The following is a 23,366-nucleotide window of genomic DNA, read 5'->3' as shown; positions in this document are numbered from 1 at the left end:
CCCCCCCCCCCCGGCCCCGGGGATGCTGGCGCCGCCCGATGCCCTCCCGGGCCCCCCGCCTCCCGCCCCGCGCCTCCCGCGCTCCTCCCGCCCGCCGCCCGCGCCCCTAACAAGTCGGCGCCAAGCACTCCCGGGCCCGCGCCCAGCGAATCCCCCCGCCCCCCGCGGAGGTCCCCAGGACCCCGCCGAGCCCCGAGCGCTCGGGCCGCCCCAACTCCTGCGTCCCCCACATCCCCCACCCCAGTTGCCGCCACCGGGCACCTGGGCGGCGGCGGGCGCCGGACACTCACCTGACGACCGAGTCCCGCGCCGGGGGCGCCCGGCTGCCCTGGCCGCGGCTGTTCCCGGCCTGGGCGTCCTGCAGCCGCCGCTGCCCGAGCAGGCCGCCGCCGCCGCCGCCGCCGCCGCTGCTGCTGCTGGCGCGACCGGGCGCTCGGAGGCGGAGCGGCCGGCCCGGGGGCCGCGGCGGGCGGCGGAGCCCGCGCAGGAAGAGCGGCAGGCGCGCGCTCATGGCGCGGGGCGCGCAGCGAGACCGGCGGAGCGGCGAGAGCGAGGGGCGGCGGGTCCTCCTTCCGCGCGGAGATGCGGCGGCGGCGGCGGCGGCGGCCGGCTCCTCCCGAGGGTGGCGGCGGGCGGGTAGCGGGCCAGAGGAAGGAAGGACCTGAACCTTCCTCCACCGCCCGAGCGGGAGCCCCTAGGGGGCACTGCACCCAGAGGCCGTGACGTCGGGAGGGCGGGAGCCTGCGGGACGCGGGGCTGGTCCTTCCAGTGGCCCGGTCCGCCAGGGCAGGCTCTCCGGCACTTCGTCGCTGCTGGAAATCTGGGAGGAAGGTGTGGCGTCCGGGTGGTTCTGGTCCAGCCCAGAGATAGTCCGTGCCCCGTGCCTGGGATGCTGATACCCCCCTGCCCTGGGTGGGAGTTTCCTCCTTCCTGGGAGGGCCCTGGGCTGTGCTTCAGGCCGAGATACCGGGGCGTGGATTTCCTGGGCTGGAGGTGTCCTAAGAGTGAGAGGTGTGTGGGGCTTGGATAGTTCAAAAGCTGACCTGTAGCCTTGGGCAAGTTAACCTCTCTGAACCTCAGCTGCGTCCACAGTTAAAGCAAGATATGGATGCTTTGCTTATAATTTTATCAGGATTATAATTGCCACGTCAATTAGGGATAAAACCGGTGCTAATTCAAACAGCAGCCCCCACTGTACATAGCATCCGGGTGACATCTCACTCAATTCTAATAAACGTACAGCTCTTTCTAGAGCCATGCTGGGGCTACCTCCTGATAAACTGATCCTAAACGGAAACTATGTAAATTGAAAATACATTGACTACACCTAACCTACTGAACGTCATAGGTTAGCCTAGCCTACCTTAAACGTGCTCAGAACACTGACTGTAGCCTATAGTTCGGCCACAGCGTCTAACGCAAAGCCTATTTTATAACAAAGTGTGGAATAGCGCATGTAATTTATTGAATACTGTACGGAAAGCAGAAAAAAGAAGGGTTATGGGTTGATTGTCAGTATGTGGGTTAACTTGTGACCAGGTGGCAGTCGGGGAGCCTCCTGTGGCGGCTCCTTCCCAGAATGGGGAGAGTATCCTGCTGTTGTAAATCGATATCCCAGGAAAAGATCAAAATCCTCAATTTGAAGCCTGGTTTCCACTGAATGCTTATTACCTTGTACGATGGTCAAGTCAAAAAAATCAAAAGTCAAACGGTGGTTAAATCAGGGACTGTCTGTAATGTGTTGAATATTGGCCTGATTGACAACTTGGGGGAAACGGGTCCAGAGAAGTCATCTGGTTCATTGTCAGCACTGGAGGTTTACCTGACTCCAGTGACCATGTTCTTAATCTTAGAATACTGTCTGTGTTTTTTCTTTTTTAAATGTTTTTTTATTTCTAGGAGAGAGGGAGAGACAGCGTGAGCAGGGAAGGGTCAGAGAGAGAGGGAGTCACAGACTGAAACAGGCTCCAGGCTCTGAGCTGGCAGTCAGCACAGAGCCCGACGCGGGGCTCGAACCCACGAACAGCGAGATCATGACCTAAGCGAAAGTCGGACCCTTAACCGACCAAACCACCCAGGCGCCCCTGGAATATGTTTTATTTTTTATTTTTTGTTTTCTTAAATTTTTTTAAATGTTTTATTTATTTCTAGGAGAGAGAGAGAGAGAAACAGCGTGAGCAGGGGAGGGTCAGAGAGAGAGGGAGTCACAGACTGAAACAGGCTCCAGGCCCTGAGCTGGCAGTCAGCACAGAGCCCGACGCGGGGCTCGAAGCCACGAACCGCGAGATCATGACCTAAGCGAAAGTCGGACGCTTAACCGACCAAGCCACCCAGGCGCCCCTGGAATATGTTTTATTTTTTATTTTTTGTTTTCTTAAATTTTTTTAAATGTTTTATTTATTTCTAGGAGAGAGAGAGAGAGAAACAGCGTGAGCAGGGGAGGGTCAGAGAGAGAGGGAGTCACAGACTGAAACAGGCTCCAGGCCCTGAGCTGGCAGTCAGCACAGAGCCCGACGCGGGGCTCGAAGCCACGAACCGCGAGATCATGACCTAAGCGAAAGTCGGACGCTCAACCGACCAAGCCACCCAGGCGCCCCTGTCTGTGTTTTTGATAGGAGGATGATGGCACGTTGCGACTTTGTAGGGTACAGGGATACCTAACGTTTCCACAGTCCTGTGATTTGGGTATTACCACCATTTTACACAGGAGGAAACAAAATCACAGAAGTTACACCTTGCACAAGCATATAAATATTGGAAAGGAGATTTGGGTGGCCCGTTCACTTACTACCAGTGATATCTTGGGCAGGTCATAAAAGCCCTTGGAGGCCTGTCTCATAAACTGGCAACCCGATTCACTTAGTAGACATTCATCGGACACTACTGAACATGGACTACTGGTCACGAAGATGAAAATCACCTAGTCCTTAGAGAGTCTATGGGAGATGTCTGCATCTTCCTCTTCATTTTGCTGTGAATCTAAAACTGCTCTAAAAAATGGCCTTAAAAAAAAAAGCCAGTCTCTGCCCTAAAGAAGTTCTAATAGTGACAATTAGTTTTTCCACCCGGTGAGTGCTCAGAATAGTGATATTTAAAATCACAGTGGAGGGGCAGCTGGGTGACTCTGTTGGTTGAGTGTCTGACTTTGGCACAGGTCATGATCTCATGGCTCCGGAGTTTGAGGCCCCGCATAGGGCTCTGTGCTGACAGCTCAGTCGTGGAGCCTGCTTCAGATTCCGTCTCTCTCTCTCTGTCTCTGTCTCTCTATCCACCCCTTCTCCACTCCTGCTCTGTCTCTCTCTCTCTCTCTCAAAAATAAACATTAAAAAAATAAAATCATAGTGGAGACCACATACTGCATGGCCCCAATTATAAGACATGTCCAGAATAGGGAGATCTGTAGAGACAGAAAACGTACTAGTGGTTGCCTACCGCGAGGGGTAGGGGGGATGGGGAGGGGAGTGGTCCATGTCAATAAAGCCGTTACCAAAATAAATAAGTAAATAAAAGGCTTTTGAGATACGGTGGTGGGGTGCTGGGGTTTAACTGGAGGAGAATCTGAGAAACCACCAAGGGCTCTGATGCTTGAGCTGAGTGGCCTTTAAAAAATAGGTAGACTATTTATAATCTACAGAAAAGCGTAAAGTAAAAAATGAAGCCACTCTAACACTCCCACCAAAACATAACTATTAATTTTGATCTCTTAATTTGAAATTATTTTTATAAAATTAGAGCCATATTGTGTGTGTGTGTGTGTCTTGTTCAGTTACTATACATCTGATGTAATGAAATTAGAAAGGAGAGCATATGAAATCATGGCTTTTAATGGTTTTATATTATAACATAATCTATTTTGTGGGTAAACCATCATTTACTTCTCCCTGTTGTTGGTCGTATTGTTTCTAATTTTAGACGTGACAGTGCTGCTCGGAATATCCTTTCAGTCGCCAATAGCTCTGTACCGAGACCCTTCTGTGTGCTGGGGTGGGGGGGGGGGAATGGGAAGAAGATTGATCAGGGGGCCACGGACCCCTCAGTCATCCTTTGCTGAAGCAGTTCTCAGAAGACTCCTAACTAGTAGCCACGTTAACTGACAAAGAAACGGGACAGAGAACGTGGAGGATAAACACAACATCCTCACGTAGAAAAGCCACCCTCCCGATCATTCTCAATTGGAAAGAGATGACGGCATTTTTATGAATCCCATGGCTCCGCGTGGCACAGTGAGCTCCAGACACTTCCCAACATTTAATTACACACTCTCTACGGATGGAAAATTTGAATGGAAAAGATTAAGTTAAAGACTTCACACCTAAGCCAACCTAATGAGGAGTCACAAAGCTGACTTGTTACTGGAAATCCCTATTACTGACATGACTTAGACTATAATGTGTAGTACAGGAGAGGGCACTTTGGAGACTGTTCTCAGCCATCACCAGAAGCCCATGGCGATCCACACCTTTAAGGCAATCCCTACATCTTTAAATTAGCTGATACATTCAAGTATAATAACGTTCTGTACCCAGAGACACAGGTTTTTTTTTGACTGAGCTAATGTTATACACTCTAACCTTAAACAAGTTTAGGTGAAAATGAGGTGCTATTTTTAATGTTAAAGTAATAATGTATTTTTTGGATCAGTGAACTGTGAGTTATAATAAATGCTATTCAAGTAGTTAAATCTCCCATTCTACTTAGGCTATGAAATAGTGGCACAAGAGTGGAACGTTATGTACGTGACATAGAGGACCACTTAGTAGCACATGATTGCTTGACCACAGTTGATGCTTTACTAAGGTCTATTGTGGTTGTGACCTTAATATGCAGTTTTAAAAATTACTTTAAAAGGTCTAAGACAACAAATGACTGTGCTGGTCTAGAGCCGGTTAAGATATTTGACCTGACCTTTGACTTGACCTCTTCAAATCCTGATGTGGATGATATAGAGACCTTGTCTTCTGTTCACTTTCCCTCCCTCAGGGGACTCACCATGAAATCAACACGGCCTGAGTCCAAGGTGCTCACATTCCACAGGAAAGGGACTTGGGTTCCTGCATGCTCATGGTGTACGCTTGCAGGAAAGAATCGGAAACGGAGAAAGATTCATGAAAATAAATGTAGGATCTGTCCTATGCCCAGGTTTGTTTCACAGGGATCATTATCTCATTTTGACAGGTACGTGTGAATCCATTTATTCCAAATTCAAATATAGATTAGTCTGCTTCGACAAAGTCCAGCACGCTAAGAAGGGCTCCATTATGCTGAAGGCTTTAAAAATTCACTCACTGATGTTCTTCCCCTAGAGCATGGAGATCATTTCGGTGCACTTTGAGATAACAGTTGGACGTAAGTCAAAGAAAGTTCATTTTCAGTATAAGGAATATGTATTTGAAATTAAAATATGTTTATATATTTATACACATGTACATACACACAGTGAGAGAGCGTTTGCTTTATACCAGGCTCTATGCTAGGCAGGTAGTTAAGGGGTCAACTGTGAACAAAACAGACACAGCTCTGGTCTCATTGAGTTTACTGTGCACAACTGTACACTAGAACACACACGTGTGAATGGAAAGCCGTAAATATGAGACTGCAGAGTCTTTTAAGAGTACCACCAAGAAGCACCTTCCTAGACCTGGAGAGAAAGCTTCATGAAGGAGCTGAAGCTTGAAGGCAATACTTAAGTATGACTTGGAGTCAAGCTAAGAGAAGAACGGGTGCTAGAAATGAGTGTTCTGAGTTGAGGGCACTGCTTAGCCACAGCCTAGAGGGAGAGAGAGTGCAGCCTCCACCTCCCGAACAGGAGGTGTTGGGCTGCAGGAGAATGAACAGTCCCCCCTAAGAGACCTTTGGAGGAAGAGCATCTTCAAGGAGGAGCTAAGTTTTAGTTTAAAAAAAGAAATGAACTAGCCTTCTTAATTTAAAAGAGATGTAGAGGGCCGTCGGCATGGAGCGGAAGCACACAGGGAGAAGATATGGGAAGAACAGCGGCAGTAAGAGGTGGTTTGGGAAAAATCAAGACAGAGATGCGAGCAAGGAAAGGTGGTGAGAGAGGATGTGGCCCAGGATATCAGGGGAATTGAGCACAGTGGTTAAAGTGGTCCAGATGCTAAAGAGACTGAGCCACAAATACCAGAAAGGTTGACAGTGTAGAGAGGACACTTGGACTTTTCAAGGGTCAGATGGATTGCACTCCCATGGGAATTCTGACTTTGGATGGATGAGAAGACTTTGGTCTCTCAGGACGGACTACCTGAATCTCAGTGATTTGCTTGGATTTAGAGAGGAGCTCTGTATTTGATGCAGTTGATCCGCAGCTCCGGAGGAGAGGAGCGAGGAGGGGGAGCGAGGAGTGGCACACACCAACACGGACCTGCAAAATCCACATTGTTACCAACCAGCTCTGCAGGTGAGGCCAGGCTGGGGGATGCTTGATACATATGCCTTTAATGTAGCTGATGCTTTTCTTTGACTGCATTCCTAGATGTATAATTACTGGGTCAAAGATGAACTTTTGATAGGATTGATCCATATTACCAAATTCATTTTTGAAAAATGTATACCAACTTATATTCTCATTTAGTTGGGAGTAACCATCTTTGTCTATCCTGAACAATATTGGATAATAAAAAAAATCTTTTTTGTATGTCACAAAACTGTCTCATTGTTTTGAGACAACTTTCTACGTATCTATTTCATTCTGAATTTCTTCCTTCATTGTATTAACCTTATTCCAGGCTGCCACTGCAAGGACAGTGTTGTATAGCAAACAGTCTTTGGAAGATACAGTATCTCCCTCTGGGGCAGAGAGCAGATATGTTTGTTGTCCAGAGAGTAAGGAGAATAGCTCCCTCCAGGCGCACCAGATGGGGCAGGTTTGCTAGAAGCCTTTTAAGACTTCAGGTTCCTAAGTTCAGGATTCTCCAGCTGTGAAATGAACCCGCTGTGTGTGCGGTATGCACTTGAGCTGCCCTGCATGCCCCCATGCATTTGGAGGAGCCATGGGAGCCAATGCAAATGTGAAGCTCGTGCCTGCTGTGCCAGGAGTAATAATGCCCTTTTGTCCTGACAGAGGAGTTTCATGGCTTCCGCCAGCATCCATGAAACTGACGCAGGCTAACGTCTAGCTTTCAAGCTGAGTAACATTCCAGCTTCTGCACAGTTCTGGATAGTATTTTTTTTTTTTTTTGACAGTAATTTTTGAGCTGAGTGTTGACGACCATGAAGGCTTTCTCCCAGACGGTAGGGAAAGGGCAATGTGGGCAAAGAGAGTGGCTCCTATGAAGGCAGAGGCAGATTTTGGAGGGCCTGATAGACTGTTTGGTTCTGTTTGTGTTTAGAAATGCGATGCTGGCTAAGGTCAGGAGGATGGAGGTGAACAAGCGGCAAAGAGAGGGGCAAGACAGCCAGCTAGGGAGCTGTTGGATAGAAGGCCAAGAACAAAAGGTACCAAAGTACCCGAGAAGGAGCTTCAGAGGAATAAAGGAATACTAGATCGGAAATGACAACTGAGGAGGAGATGGCTTGTGGGGGCGGGGGTGGGGAGAATCACCTCTTTGCTCTCGGGAGGGAAGTCTAGGTTAAAGAACTTGAGGGTGTTATGGGGAGTGAAATAAGTCAGGCAGAGAAGGACAGATACCATATGTTTGCACGTATAGGAGGATTAGGAGGAACTTAACGGAGGACCATGGGGGAGAAGAAGGGGGAAATGGTGGGGGAGAGGGAGAGAGGCAAACCATGAGAGACTCCTGAATGCTGAGAACAAACTGAGGGCAGATGGGGTGGGGGAGGGGAGGGGGGAGATGGGCATGGAGGAGGGCACTTGTGGGGATGAGCACTGGGTGTTATATGGAAACCAACTTGACAATAAACTATGTAAAAAAAAAAGATGGTGTTTTAGAGAACAGTACAAGCTGTAGTTTATGCCTTAGGTGAGCTAGTAAAATTAGACAAGAATGGAATGGAGAACATTTGATCTCACAAACCTGAGGTTTATTGAGGCCCGGCAGATGACGTGTGCTAGTGAAGTGGACCAAGTGTAAAATTTCCCCCAAGGAGGCAAAAAGTAGAGCAGACTCTCCACGAAAGTCTGTGTTAAGAGCCTTTACATTCTATCGAAAACATCTGCAGGCAAGTGCCCCCGGGTTACTTTAAATTTGCTGATGAAGTCTATAATGGAGAACAAAGGGACAGTCGCCCCAAGGGTTAAAGCCAGTCGCCACCTTTTAGGGTGACTTTTGCCCTTAGATTCCCTCAGATCCCACATAGTTGCGTTGTCAGAGTCCAGGCCCAAACAAGCCAGATAATGACGATGATAATGATGGTGATGGTGACGTTAAGAAGCTGGGAATTGGGATTTTTGTGTTAAAACTTTTTAAAAATGTATACGCCAGGTTCAGCATCCGCGCCAAGGTCTTGTGATGTAATATGGGGACCACGAGGAGAGCCCATGCATACATTACCTTTCAAACAATAGGACACCGGAGCTTTTATTTGCTCCATGGAGCAGATGATTTGCTCACTCTCCAAGCCCTGTTCTTTTACATTCAGCAGAATAAACAAGGTTTTAGAACTAATGAAGTAGAACTGTTTGCTTCTTTTTTTCCCCTCGTTGTGTGATGATGCATCCATTATCAGGAAAATCAAGCCTTGTTCTTTTTCATACAGAAAGTGGATTTGGCTCGCGGGCACGCACCCGCCGTTGGAAAGTAGGTAAGTTTGTCTTTTGGCACAAAATCTTCTCAGCATTTCGAGCCCTTCCCCTCTACCTTACCGGACTTCAGCCCCAAACTACATGCTGGGTTGGCTCTATGCTCTTCAAGCATCCTCAAAACCAGTTACTGGGAGCGGCGGTTTGTCTAAATGGAATTTCAGAGAGGGGTCTGATCATCTGACTCTCACATGACCGTGTAGATTCTTAGCTGAAAAAGTTACTGGAAATCTCACTCAAGAGTAAATTTCCTTGGAATTCTATCAGCCAAATGATGGAAAAGGGGCCTAGAGGCTTTTCTCTGACCTCTCCCGCCCCCAATAGAAACTGCAAGTCAAGATGTTGGATTTCTGAGGGTGGCTGCTGCGAATCCTAAAAAGCAGCTTAAGTCATTGTTGTTTTTCCTCTTTGTGTCTCTGATTTGAATGTTTTTCTCATGTTTGGGCTCAAACAAGTTTTTGACCCCATCTATTCAATCGTTAAGTATTTATGGAACACCTACCAATTGTCAGGCACTGTACGGAGCTGGTAAAAACATTTCTGTCCCCAGGGGTCAGTGAATCACATGCTAAATTTTAGCACATTGTTTCAGGGACCCCTGGGTGGCACAGTCTCTTGCCATCAGACTCTTTATTTTGATGCAGGTCACGATCTCATGGTTAGTGAGTTTGCCCTGACAGTGCAGAGCCTTGCTAGGATTCTCTCTCTCCCTTGCTCTCTTTTCTCCCAACTGTACATCTTCTCTCTCTCATAATAATAAAGAAACATTTTTTGGGGGTGCTTGGGTGGCTCAGTCGGTTAAACATCTGACTTCGGCTCAGGTCACGATCTCATGGTTCATGGGTTCGAGCCCCGCGTCGGGCTCTGTGCTGACAGCTAGCTCAGAGCCTGGAGCCTGTCTTCAGATTCTGTGTCTCCCCCTCTCTCTGACCCTCCCCTACTCACACTGTCTCTCTCTCTCTCTCTCTCAGAAATAAAACATTAAAAAAAAAAAAAAGAATAAACATCTTTAAAGAATATTCTTTCAAGAAGAAACTTCCAGAAACATCTCCTACAAAAGAGTTGTTTTCAAATATGCTATACACATTCCAAATGTTAACTTATGATTATATGGATTGATTGTGCAATAATATTTTGCATCCAGTGACCTTTTCAATGCAGCGTGATTCCACATTATCTTGGTGTTACATGCTATAAATCACTTGTAAGGAAAGAAAAATATGAGAAGCTAAATGTGAGAGAATGCTTATGTTTCCATACGTTTTTTAAACAAAAAAACACTGAAAAAGCATGCTTAAGAAAGCTCCAGGTCTTTTCCATCGGACAAGGTTTAAGTCAAAGACATGCGCATTTGTAAAAAGGTTGAAGCTGTTTTATTCCAATCCCTTAGCACTGTCCAGATAGAGGAAGTTATATAATGTAGAGGAAGGGAGAGTTCTTAAAGTATTAACATTTGCTTCTCAAAACAGAGATTAAAAAAATATTTTTTTAATTTTTTCTTTTGAACAAAAGAAAAATGTTAATAAATATTCATGTTTAACAGCTGTGTTTATAGCTCACTGTAAGCCTGATATTTTTCCTATCTTTCCCCTAAAGATTTAACTTATGTATGGAATTTACACAGGGAACAGTCTTTCTACTATCATTTGCTTCTCGAAATTGAACTTTCACAACTAATAGAAAACCCCATCGGCTTCCAGCCTCGAGGTAGAGGAATAAGCTATAAGCCTCATAAATCCTCAGTGTGAAGTTTAGGAATTCCCCACTTTAAAACACTCTAAAGAAAATTTCAAGTTACTTTCCTCTGTATAAAGAAAGTTATGCAACATATATTTTCATTATGCCAGGGTAGGGATTATGCTTATATTGTGAGCTAGAATTGCTTTCAAAATGGTCAATAATTACCAATTTATATTAACATGCTTCTGTTCTCTGTAAAATAAAAAAAATTCAAGTTATAAAAAAAAAATCCCTTAATTTGTGCCCCCCCCCTGTTTTACATTAATTTTTGATTCAATAATGAAACAGTTAAAAATATATCTTCTGTTACTACAAAACAAAAAAGATAATCTATTGGTTCATCTAACTCACCCACCTGTCAAGAAAACACATACCATCCCAGACACTAAATTCAGTATTTTAAAAGTAATCCAGGAGCACCTGGGTGGCTGCGTCAGTTAAGTGTCCAACTTTGGCTCAGGCCATGATCTGGCTGTTCCTGAGTTCGAGTCCTGCATCGGGCTCTGTGCTGTCAGCTCAGAGCTGTTATGGATTTTGTGTCTCCCTCTCAGTCTCTGTCCCAACCAGCTTGCATTCTGTCTCTCCCTCTCTCTCTCAAAAATAAATAAATATAAAAAAAATAAAAGTAACCCAAAGATACAGAACATTTTCTGACATGGTATATCGTCATTAACCCTGACCCATTTTCTGCATGGCTCATAAGGGAAGATAAGAGAAGTATTACAACTAAATGTTGTTTGGAAAAATCTTGACCTTTCTAGAATAAACACACTATTTCACACTATAATTTACCTTGTACTTTACAAACTTTATTAAATAATGAGCATTACTAACTTTCATTATCTTATATACAATATTTAAACTATGTTTTCCTAGATGCATTTTTTTTTTTTTGCACAAAGAGTAGGTGAAAAGTGAACTTAAAAAAAAACAACAACACCTGAACCTTCAGTACAGAGACCTAATAAGAACTTGACATACAAGTACACAGAAGTTTCCCCCCCAGTTATGTACAATCCTACCCCACCTCCAAAAGAAACTATTTTAAACAGAAGCATTTAACTGGTGACTTTGAGGAAAAACACCAACAGGATTATATATACACCCAGCTCTCAAAATCTGCATCCTGGCTGACAGAGGGAATCTATAAAGCTAACGATTTATTCTAGAACTTAAACACAACCACAGAGACATTTTATACAGCTCGACACCCACCTTGGTACAGCAAGGTGTGTTCCTAGGGGTGACATCAAAGCCATGCAATGGGACCCTGGTGTGAAGGATTCCTAATTTCTGAGAGTAAGACACCGCAGTAATATGAACAATACAGAACTGGGGATCATACACACTATACAGCCAAAATAGAAAACTGCATCCTAGGGATAGGAAGAATCAGATAACTTTGTTTTGCAGACACATTTGCAAATCCCCCTAGCAAGTCTGAGAACATACTTTCTCGTAGGGCGTGCCATTTCTGATAGTGCTGACTCTTGAAAACTCGTGTCCAGTATAAAGAAAGGAAGTGAAAGAAGGAATGTTTCCAGGACCATGCTATCCCACAGGGACTTTGTTTTAAAAGCTCAAAGAAGAAAGAATATAGAGAAGGAAGAAACTTGGGCTATTTTGTTATTTCAAAGGGAAAATGAATGCCTTAGGTACCTGCTCGTAAAATGAGGATAGTCACAGGTGATGTTTCACTGTTAAGGAAATGAGGCACAGGATTCAACAAGAGGGAAAGAACTATGGTTAGATGTCACCGATGGAAATCTAGATCATTGCTTAGCTTCAGATAATAGGCCCAGATCCCCTTTCCTATACATATAGTTTTCAAAATAAAAACTGAGTGGGTGGGAAGGGATTACAGAATGTAAACCTGCTTCAAAGGAGAGTAGAATAGGAAAACGCGGATTAAGGAACCTTCTTGCATCGACTGGAGTCTTCAATAAAATACAACATCTTTACAAGGGAGCGATAGATCTGCCTTCACGTCTCTGATGCGCCTCTTCGATTTTGCTTTTTACTCACAAGGTCTTGCTTTTGTTGTTTGGTTTTCCTTCCATAAAGTGGTACATTAGTACATGACATCACAGCGCACAGCTACTTGAAGACCACAGTGAAAACCTAAAAGAGGTGTTTAGTCCGAACTTAGTAGCCAAAGACTCTTTTCTCTTGAACAACGAAGAAAGGCCCTTGTGTAATGCTTAGTTTAGAAAGCACATTTCATGGCGGTCAACGAAACCCTCAAGGCTGGGATTAGGTCATGTGGCTGAATACGAAACACAGGCAAGTACAAATGAAAAACTGCTAAAAACAAGTGTTTTGTTTTATTTCAGCTCCTGGCTTACTTTGGGTTGATTAGAGGTACCCACACAAAAAACACAGCAATGCAGCATTCTCTTTCCGCTCCCTCTTCAACTGCAGTATGAGGAGATAACCATCTTTTCTATTTTCTTGTTTGTAGTTTTCTTTAAGCACTTCACGGAACCATTCATTTTACTCCAGCCATCAAAAATAAACACGAGAAATCACACATTCTCCAGACCTTGTCCAGGAACACAGATGAGGAATTTTGCGGTTACAAAATTGGTCTTGCTACCTTCTAGTGCACAGTAGTTACCTGATTTATACAATAGTTACCCAATTTCAACACTAGCGCGACGCTGATCGAGAAATCGTTGATATAGAGTGAAACAGGTGCTACAGCCTCATCCTCCCTTTCGAGATCTCTAGCTTGATGTGATCCTTTAAACAGCTTTAGTTTCCTTTCTTTTCAATACATGTGGAAAAGCCTCCTTGCTGTCTTTGGGTCCTAGAATAAAACAATTTGTGGCTTCTGGATAACAGGAGAGGAGCACTGCATTTCTTAAAGTCTGGGTACTATTGTCAGGATACAGGAGGAAGTATCACGGCCATCATGTTAGAAAAAAAAAAGGCCTAAAATTTTCAAGTAAGATTGACTTACATGAAACACGAAACAGCATCAGGGGCACACACTGCTAGGCGCTCACACTGGCTCTACGGTATGATTCCGGCTGGACTGTCAGCCATTTTCAAAAAGTTGTGCTGTAAAAGAAACTATTGTGTACACTTCTGGTTATTACAAAATTGTTTTTAATCTGGTACATATAAAAGACCTCTCAGTATCTGTAAGCTATGAGCATCATAGGACATTAATTTGTGCAGCTTCTGCTAAGACTTAGGCAAAGCTGCTTGAACTAAGACATTGAAATTTTTCCCTCAGCGACTGCACGATATTTTGCTGATTGGGAGATGGCCCCCTCCAGAGATAGTCATTCAGTTTGTCCGAATCGGTGTAGGACGTCAGATATGGTGAAAGCCCAAGTTTGTCGCTCATTGGCCTTTTGGGAGTGCACGGACCGTTGAAAGGGTAAGATGTGTTGTTGCTGAAGGTGTTCTCGGTAAAGTCCGCATCCATTATCTCTGGGTCAGGTTTCTTCCTGCGACCGGGAGCTGGCTCTAATTCTGACTCATCTTCCTCTGACTTTATTTCCACATAGTCATCTTCGTCTCCTTCAGTCTCCTTGAAATTGGAAAAATAGTTCTGTGTAGCTATTTGGGCATTTAAGGGCAAATTTCTATTTACTACCAGAACCTTCTGTGAGTCTTGGAGCGTGAGATCTGAGCGTTTTTCTGTGCCCTGTTGACATGAGCCAGCCACACCTGGCAGCAAATCCTGGTGACTCTCACACCTTGAACTTTTGTGTGACGACAGCAGCTGTTTCTTTCCCATTTCACCAGGGTAGTTGATGGAGTCCACTGACTTGTTTATCAAGATCGAGGAAGATGACTGGGACCTGTTATAAGGCTGAGATTTAGCACTGATTCCTTTCCGACCCAAAGAGTTGTAAAGGTGGCCCTGGTAAGAGTTCTCTTTGTTGGGCTGACTGACTATCACACTATGTCTCTGTAAGGAGCCCAGCAGAGGGTCGGAGGCTTGAAGAGAAGGCACAGAGCAAGCTGTGGACAACTGTCTTGGAATGTTTTTTGTACTGTCCAAAGTAGGATGTTTGGACTTCAAGTCTTGCTCTGGCCAGGGACCGAAATCCACTAACTCTCCATTACTGTAGGTTGAATGCAAAAGCCAATCCTCGCTGCCATGTTGGGACTGGGGAGCTGATGTAGACCTGAGGTTGGAGGATTCTTGAGGGCCGGCCCAGCCGTCCTTCTGAGTCTTAAAGGGAGTCTCTCTGAATACAATCTGGTCGTACAATTGGGAATACTCTGCAATCCTGGCACCTGGAAGGCAAATAGAGAAACAATAAATATACACAGGATTATATCCACACACAAAGATTAAAAAAATAAAGATATGACATGCTAACATACATATTTAAAACAATTAAATAGACAGGACTTTTAAGTTTGAGGATGAGTAATCACTGAATACTAAGCAACATGAACTAACAATCCATAGTTCAATAAAAAATCAAGATGTCACAAAAAATGTCACCTAAAGATTCATTTAATTTGATCTAATTCTGGATTATTTTGTTTTCGGCCTGCAAACGCTCATTATCTGTAATGGAGATTTCTAGTGTTCTTTACAAGCATGAAATAGTGTCAGTGCTAAAAAAACAGGCATCATAAAAACAAGAAGGTCAGCACTTAAACCCTGGTTAATGAAAAATAACTCAAGTAGTCATTAAAAGGAATATGACACAATGCACCAGTGGCTACCCCTGGCTTCTCGCTAGTCTTGATTGGTCTCAGACAATGACTTCCAGAAGAGTCTGCTCCTGGTGGCTGTTCCAGTACTTCTTGTTTCCAGGCAGCCATCTACTGCCACCGTCTGGGAAGCCAGTGTCTACAGTATTTCAAAACCATGTGTATTGACCAACTCACATCTCCCTTCTCATCCCCAAGAAGCTGGGCATTGAAGTCTATGCTTCCAAGATAGTAAGAATGAACCATCTGTGCATATAATCGATAGTGTAATGCTCTCTAGTATTTGTCCAGAACAGGATTTGACTGTTACTTCCACAAAAGCTATTGGCATTTTAAATTAAGCTGTGAGACCATTTTCCTCTCTGTTCCACTTCGGAGTACAGACATTTCTAAAGATATTAACAGAACCATAATATGGATAGAATATTCTCTTGGGCCAGGAATGATCTAAGAAACTGGGCCAAGAGAATGTCAATTTCAAGAGCTACCCAACCCTCCATCACCCCAATCCAGGTATTCACACGACCACCCTAGGATCAAAGAATTCCATGCATCCTATAAATTACCCAGACCACATCTACACAGTCCTTACGGAAGGGATCTATCCCGTATATGATGACCAGCAAGTGACATTACATGTTCTTCTTTTTTAAGCTATTGATATATTTAGTAGCCTATGGTTAGTAAACTATTCCTTGAACTTCAATAAAATAGTTGAGATTCTGCTACTTCTTTTGTCTCTGTCTTCTATGAGGAAAGAAGACAACTTGCTATTATTCTGTGGGCCTTTAATTGCAAGCTTCTCAAACTGTTTGCTTCCCTAGTCCTCCAAATCAGGGTAAATTGTTTAACTTCTTTTTTTTTTTTAATTATTTTTTTTTTTTCTAGGAGAGAGAGAGAGACTGCGTGAGCAGGGGAGGGTCAGAGAGAGAGGGAGTGACAGACTGAAACAGGCTCCAGGCTCTGAGCTGGCAGTTAGCACAGAGCCCGACGCGGGGCCCGAATCCACGAACTGCAAGATCATGACCTAAGCGAAAGTCGGACGCTTAACCGACTAAGCCACCCAGGCGCCCCATAACTTCTGACAGATCCTACACTCAGATACTTCGGGTTTTCAAGTCCAATTCCTTGGAAGAACAGAGAATATTAGTTTAGAATGTCTAGTAACAAAAACTTGAACTATTATTCCTTAAATGGCCTAGTAAAGATTCTTAACACCAATTTAATTTGGCAACCCCTTAAGAGTTGTAAGTATTAGGGCACCTGGGTGGCTCAGTTGGTTGAGCATCTGACTTTGGCTCAGGTCATAATCTCACAGCTCATGGGTTGGAGTCCTGCGTCGGGCTCTGCACTAACAGCTCAGAGCCTGGAGCCTGCTTCAGATTCTTAGTCTCCCTCTCTCTCTCTGCCCCTCCCCTGCCTGTGCTCTCTCTGTCTCAAAAATAACCACCCCCCCCAAGAAAAAAACAAACCACTTTAAGAAAGTCTACATGAACCAAGATGCTCATGTTAGCCATTCTGAAATTTATAACGTTTCCTTAACTATGAAATCCAAACAAAGGCAGCTGGACTTTAAGGCATAGCCACTGGTTAGCAGTCCCACCTGAAAGTCAAATGGTTCTGCCCAAACCACTATCGTCTATACTGTGGCCCTGGACCTGATCCCACAGCCAGCTAAGTCAGGGAGGCTCTGAACTTTTACAACGTTCCAATAAGATGACAATTTGGGGGAAAGCAAGGAGAGCTTTAACCAAATTAAAACATTTGGTTAAACTATTTCAGTACCACAGTTTAACCATAAAGTTGTGTATGAACATGGTAGCCCAGATAATCTGAAACCACGTATTACCCAAAATATCCATAGTATTTCTCATGCCTCGTTCTTCCTAATCACATTCTCTTCTTCTTCCTTTGTGTAATCAAATCTGATTTACCTCTCAAGACCCTCTGTAAACCCAACCCTTCCATGAGTCATTTTCTAACCTATTTCTTTTCTCTGAAGTCTTATGTTAGTGTGGACCATAACATTTAGCTATTGGTTGCACATACATGCACGGACATGCACACACGGATACATGCAATCTTGTGTTGCTAGTTGTTTTATGGGGGCTACTTTATCATTCTAGCTAGTCCGTGAGCTTTTAATCTTGGAGGACAATCTTCACAGTGCACCAAGCATAATTCCAGACAGGAATTGGTCTCGAAAATTACTTAGTTATTCTGATAATTTTTGGACTGCCACCTTTTATTTTAAGCATTGTGTTAAAAATGGATGTGTTTAGGACACTTGGGCGGCTCAGTTGGTCAAGCATCTGACGCATCTGACTTTGGCTCAGGTCATGATCTCCTGGTTTGTGGGTTTGAGCCCTGTTGTGCTGACAGTTCAGAGCCTGGAGCCTGCTTCAGATTCTGTGTCTCCCTCTCTCTCTGCCCCCCCCCACTCATACTCTCTCTCAAAAATAAACATTAATTTTTTTTTTTTTTTTAATGACTGTGCTTTCCCTAAGACCATTCCGCAAAGAGTAGAAAGGCAGCCTGGAAAATCAGGGGCAGAGCAGAAAAAGAGGGAGCAGGAAAGTAGGCTTTGATTAAAATGCTTCCTATAGAAAACTCATAATGGGCAGTTTACCTCTGGATAATAAAAAGTTGACCATTTATAGATTTGGAATAAAAAGTATCTTACAAGGAGATAATATACTGAGCTATCTAAGTTGTGGCATTTTTGTTTTTTTCTCAGCTTGGCATTCTAAGAGAGTCTATCGCTCGTTTGGTGGAAATGTGAATAAGAGAATACTTCCTAAGCAACAGCTGTTATTAAATAGAGTTCTTTAGTCAGATGTGTAGGAAAGAGCCAGCCCAAGGTGACACTTCTAGTCTAAAAACCTTAGTATCAGTCAGCTGGTTCAAAGGTCCCCACCATCCTTAGTTCTGGCATTAACAGTCTTTATACAACATGTATATTATCATTATGTGACAACCCGAGGGCTGTTCCTGGCTTCTTTCTCTTTTGTTCATTTCAAAGGTGGTGTTCTTGGGATTCCAGAAGTGATCCTTGCTGAGAAAAGTATGAAATATATTGTTTTCAAGACAGAGGATTAATATCAATGTTTCTGATGCTGCTTGAGAAGTAGACCAAAGCCTAAAATGTTATGTGGCCTTCTCTACTTTACACAAAGAGGGAACCCAAAGGCCTCGTGGCCTCAAAGACTATCAGGAGGGAGGTCTGACAGAACAAGAATGCCCACATATGGGTGACTAGACCTGGTTGGGTGATTTATAGGCAGAAATCTGACCCGGGGCCTGTAGACCCCCCGCCAGAGAGTTCAATAAAGGTGCTCGAGAGTTTCAGCAGGTGAATAGGGCGTTCCTCCTTCCGTACAACACCGAGAGCAAGCTCCTGGCAAAGTGGCAAGGCCCATACGAAGAAGTCTGGAGAATCGGTCCGTTCGATTATGACGTCCTGTGCCCAGATAAACAAGAGAGAGAAAAGGAGTCATCATGTCAACTGATTGAAAGCCTAGTGGGCACAGGAAGTGGTCTCGATCCACCCAGGTGGACGATTCCTCAGGTCCAAGAGCTGGCAGGCCCTAGGGACGTGCTCCTGCCAGACAGTGGGGGAGACCCCCCTCTCAGAAGATGACTTTGGAGAGATCTCCTCCTCGTGGTCAGGGAGAACGTCGGGAGTAGCCCATCATGTCAAGAAAGGACCCAGATGCAAAGCCGAGACAAGATCTTAGGGGATCCCAAGAAGACATAGGTAGATAAAAGCAAAAAGAGAACCAAAAATAAAAAAGAAGCAAAAGAAAACCCCAGAGGGAAACCCTATCAGTACATAAAAGGTAGGTAAAAAGGCAGGCTATTCAAAGTGGTTGTAAGGCCTAATGATATAGCGTTGAAGGACATGCTTCTATTGTGTTTCTCATGTTAATAGATGGTCCATGTTCTAAATGGCCTGGGTCAGGTGATTTACCACTTTTTACAGGACAGTCTGCTGGTATAATCCACCATCGCTAGAAACCTTAGTCCTAGATTTCTCTGTAGCCCCGCTGTGGTCAGCAGTTGCCCTGTGGTTTCCAATGCCATCGCTGGCCCCTAAGAGTCTTTCTGCAGCGGGACCCAGTCATTTTTTCCACGTGTAATGACGACCCAGCTTAGCAATGCTAGCGTTGGGAAAGGGATACAAATCAATTCAAGGCTATTCTTGCAAGGAGAAAAATATATGCCCATCTAGTCTCTCACATTCATACAGAATTCCCTTTTTACCTTTATTTTATTTAAAAAGAAGAACAACTCAAGAGAGTCTGCAACATCCTTCAGATAGCAATTCCAGGGCTTACCTGCCCTAATTGTTAGGAAAATTAACTGGGTGATTAGTTCTAGAAAAAGAGGAAAGCTTGAGACAGCTCTTGAATACTCCCAAACTTGAAAAAAATTCTCTGCACAGTCTCGTCATGTAACTTGTGACTTCATTTTGAGTTTGGAGATCCCCTTCTTACTCTCTGGTTTCCACGGAGAGAAAGAAAGCAATCTCCAAGAGAGGGGGTTAGTGGCATTAGTCTGGGCAGACAAGCCATGGCACCATCCTGCTGACTGCCTGAGTATGCCTCGATACTGAGACACCTGGGTTTTACTTTTAACCGGAGAAAGGTCTCCTCTCATTTGATACTGAGGTGGTCCTCTGTCAGAAAAATCTAGGGTGGGGATTCTTAAAAAATAGGATCAATAGGCTGCACTGTTGTAAACTGCAGATTCCTGGGCCTACCCCCGGAAATTTCTCTGGGTCTAGAGGTGAAAAGCTCCTGAGGTGAGAGCCAGAGCGCCCTCGGATTTCTTCTTTCTGTGACAGTCATGTCTCATTCACTTATGTGTCCTTCCACCACGATCAGGGTCAAGTTTGGTCTATGTACTTCTTTATAAGAGAGAAAGAAGTCAAACCTTTAACCCCAGTCCTACCAATATCATACCCGAGATCCCAGCTTTCTGCCCCAGAAAGGAGGCTTGACTAAAGGATTAAGCTTTTTGGAAGTTATGTGAGAATACCAGGTGACATAGTATTAAATGCATGACAGCTGCTGTTAAAAAAAAAAAAAAAAACACCACCACAAAACAACCAGTAATGGAAATACGTATGAAAACAACTAAGGTATGAAATGTAACCAGCTTTTAAAAAGTACAAAGAGGACTCCTTTTCCTCTGTTAGGGGTACTTTCTGAGTCGGCATTTTTCGTTGGGGTTCTGGAACAACCCTATTCCATACTTTTCCAAATCCTCAAAGCCTACTTGAGCCACTGCTCATTGCCAGCACACTGATTCACGAGGAAAGGCTCTACGTGATGCCACAAGTTCAACCGACTGCCTTTTGTCACACTTCAGATTATAGGACATGTCTTAAGACATCAAGTCTGCAGCGACAGTGTTACACATACAACAAAACCCTCTGAGACCACACCTCGCTCCAGCTTGCTTGGTACTGTGAGCCGAAAGTGGGGAAAGGTTAGCAACGGCCTTGTCAGTGTCGGTTAGTAAGTCAGTGGTCTCAGTATGAGAGAATGAACGTCTGAGTGGCAATATTCTCAAGGTTTAAGGACATTTGGAGCCTGAAAGCTGCCCTCACATCCTACTTTCAAGAAGGAAGCAAAGCAGTGTGAAGGAACCTACCGATGGCAGGACCCCCCTGCTTCTTTTCTTCTAAGATGGCAGCCAGGTCTTTGTGTGTGGCCTTCTGCTGCTGGCTGGCCGGTGGCTGCTCCAACTCTGGGCTTCTCACTTTTAAAAGTTGATTTGCCTTCTTGATCTTCTGACTGTACTGCCTGGCCATCATAAAAACCCTGCTTCTTGTCTTATCTGTGGCGTCCATCCCAGGGTCAGGGGTTTCCAAGTCTGTTTGGGACAGACCACTGCTGGCGAAGTCATAGGGATTTTCCATGGGAGGTGTTTCACTGGCCAGGGACAGCCGGTTAAGACTCATAAAGGAGCCTTCTTTAGAAATCAGGTCTTCCTCAAACGGGCAGTTGGCCCGGATAGGTCTGCCAGGCTTGTCTTTCAGCGGTGTGAGGAAAGCATGGCCCTCCGGAAGCGAAAGCGTGGACACGGAACGCGCCACGTCTCTGCCCAGCTCAGGCGTGCTCTCGGAGTACAGCCTGTCCGGCGCGTCCTCTGTGCTGACGGGAAATGCCGCCAAGAGCCGGTCTCTAGCTTTGACTTCATTTTTCTTGATGTAATTTTCCAGGTCATTCCAGATTTCATCTACTTCTTCAGACAGTTTATCGGATATTGATTTATCGGCTACGGACAGGTTACAGCTGAAAGAGTTATAGAGCAAACTCAAGTAATCATTATCAGAGGGGCCCTGGTGGTAAGGAGTTTCGTCCTCGCTTAACTGGAGGCTGTCCTGGGACATGAAGGGCCTCAGACTGTCACAGCATGCGAAGTCGGCTTCCAGACCCAAGAAGGTGCTCCTCTTGGGTCGCCTCAGGCTGCTGCACTTGAACTCCAGTGAGAGCGGATCTGGGAGCCCTATCGTATCATAGATGTTTTCCTCAACCATCTGGGGTTCGTGCGTGCTTTGGTTCGACGCCTGGTGACCTGTTAGCACTCCGTCCCTCACTGTGTGCAGAGAGGTCTTCTCGTGGTCGGCCTGCGTCTTTGAGAAGGCCAGCTCCGGAGTGCTCTTGGGGCGAACAGAGTCCCTGGCTGTTTTGGGAGGTGTGGACTCAGCCTCTTCCCGTTTAGCAACCATTAGTTTTAAGTCCTCATAACTTATGTTATCATAGACATGGTCTATATCATCAATAGTCAACTCTATTGATGACCCAAAGGGAGTCATTCCTTCCTGCCCTTCAGCTTTAGGGTCACTCCGCAGTTCCCTCCGGGGGCTGTACTGAGGGCCACCACTGTCCCTGATTCTTATTTCGGGAGGGCCCGTGTTGCTCTCGCCAGCACTGCTGGCCCGCCTGACAACCCGGTGGGCAGAGCTGGCGGTCTCTGTGGATTCAATCTGTCCCATGTGCCAACTGCAAGGGCGACTGGAAGTGCTGTCTTCACCCAGTCTGGCTGAGTTCAGGTCCGAGGAGGAGAAGGAGGGCACGAACATCTGATAGTCATCTTCGTCATCTTCGTTCTCCTGAGGGGACCGACGGCCAGGAAACAAGGCCTGTCTGATCTGGTGGTCCGTCCAGATGTTTCGGATGGCTCCGCCCCCACGAAGCACGCTGAGAATGGCAGAACTGCTCGGCTGACTGTTCCTCTGGGCGGGAGATGGCCCCGTTGAGGTCCGCTGGGGAGACCCCTCCTCTCTGGAGGCCTGAGGTGGAGAGAAACGCATTGATTAGACTGTACTGCCACAGACACCTAACACATGGCGTTTTCCTGGTTTTACACATTGCGTCTCCCCGCTGCAGGGAGTCGGCAAAATACAGAAAACTCTTAGATAATTCAAATCATTCCAAGGTGCACTTGGCAAATAACATTATATAAACGGACATTCATAGGTATCAAGGGCCATGGTATCTGGTCCCTATTTGAGGCTTGACTCCTAGGAGCCTCATTGTGGTTTCTGGTGACCAGAGCCTCTGTTAGTAATCTGACTGCACACCTCAGGCTTTCCCTCAAATCTGCAGACCTTGCACTTGACCAGCACTGCCTTGGTTTATAGATTGGAGCAAAGAGCCTTTGATGCAGGATTTTAACTTAATCCACTACTGAGCTGGTGAACTTTTTACTTTCTCTCAAAATATATTTAATTAAGTAATATTTAGATCCTTGTTAGGGAGTAAAATATGAGTGACATTAACAATTTCTAATTAAAAAAAACCAATGGGGTCTTTCATAACTTGGAACCTTTCTTGACAGAGCTCGATTGTGCAGACAGGGGGTAGACTGCCCTTTGATGACCTTGGTAGTAGAAGGATTAGCTTCAAAGAGTTGAAAGGGTTAAGACCAGTTCAAACTCATTAGTACCAGGGACACATATTCTGATCGAAGCACTATAGTAACCTATTAGAACAGTCCAATGAGCAAGAATTTTTTATCACTTGTCCATGAAACTGGGATACATATTTTCTTGGAATAATCTCTTGGCAATATGTCGGCCTGCCTGCCTGTGCATCAGGGAGGGAAGGGAAGTGTAGGGAAGGCAAGAATAAAATGTCATCTTGAATGTTATTTTTCTATTAAAAATTAAAAACTAAAAAAAATCTCAGTCATTTAATCTTGTGCTCACTTTTTT

General features: G+C 44.9%; 2 protein-coding genes across 2 annotated transcripts in view; both read right to left on the bottom strand.

Moving 5' to 3' along the window:
* MTHFD1L (methylenetetrahydrofolate dehydrogenase (NADP+ dependent) 1 like) overlaps positions 1-526 on the bottom strand; it is a 183,444-nt gene extending 182,918 nt beyond the window's left edge. The window contains exon 1 of the mRNA XM_039240954.1: positions 291-526. Coding sequence (XP_039096885.1) covers positions 291-511 — 221 coding nt within the window. The 5' untranslated portion in view covers positions 512-526. The remainder of the gene's footprint in view (positions 1-290) is intronic.
* Positions 527-11,254: 10,728 nt separating this feature from the next.
* PLEKHG1 (pleckstrin homology and RhoGEF domain containing G1) overlaps positions 11,255-23,366 on the bottom strand; it is a 91,899-nt gene continuing 79,787 nt past the window's right edge. The window contains exons 14-15 of the mRNA XM_039240961.1: positions 20,798-22,442; positions 11,255-14,710 (exon numbers count right to left, since the gene is read on the bottom strand). Of these exons, the coding sequence (XP_039096892.1) occupies positions 13,650-14,710; positions 20,798-22,442 (2,706 nt within the window). The 3' untranslated portion in view covers positions 11,255-13,649. The remainder of the gene's footprint in view (positions 14,711-20,797; positions 22,443-23,366) is intronic.

Source organism: Hyaena hyaena, unplaced genomic scaffold (genome assembly GCF_003009895.1).
Source record: "Hyaena hyaena isolate Hyena2069 unplaced genomic scaffold, ASM300989v1 scaffold_184, whole genome shotgun sequence".
Classification (NCBI taxonomy): domain Eukaryota; kingdom Metazoa; phylum Chordata; class Mammalia; order Carnivora; family Hyaenidae; genus Hyaena; species Hyaena hyaena.
Note: the sequence above shows the minus strand (reverse complement) of the source record. Positions and strands in the feature narration are given on the sequence as shown.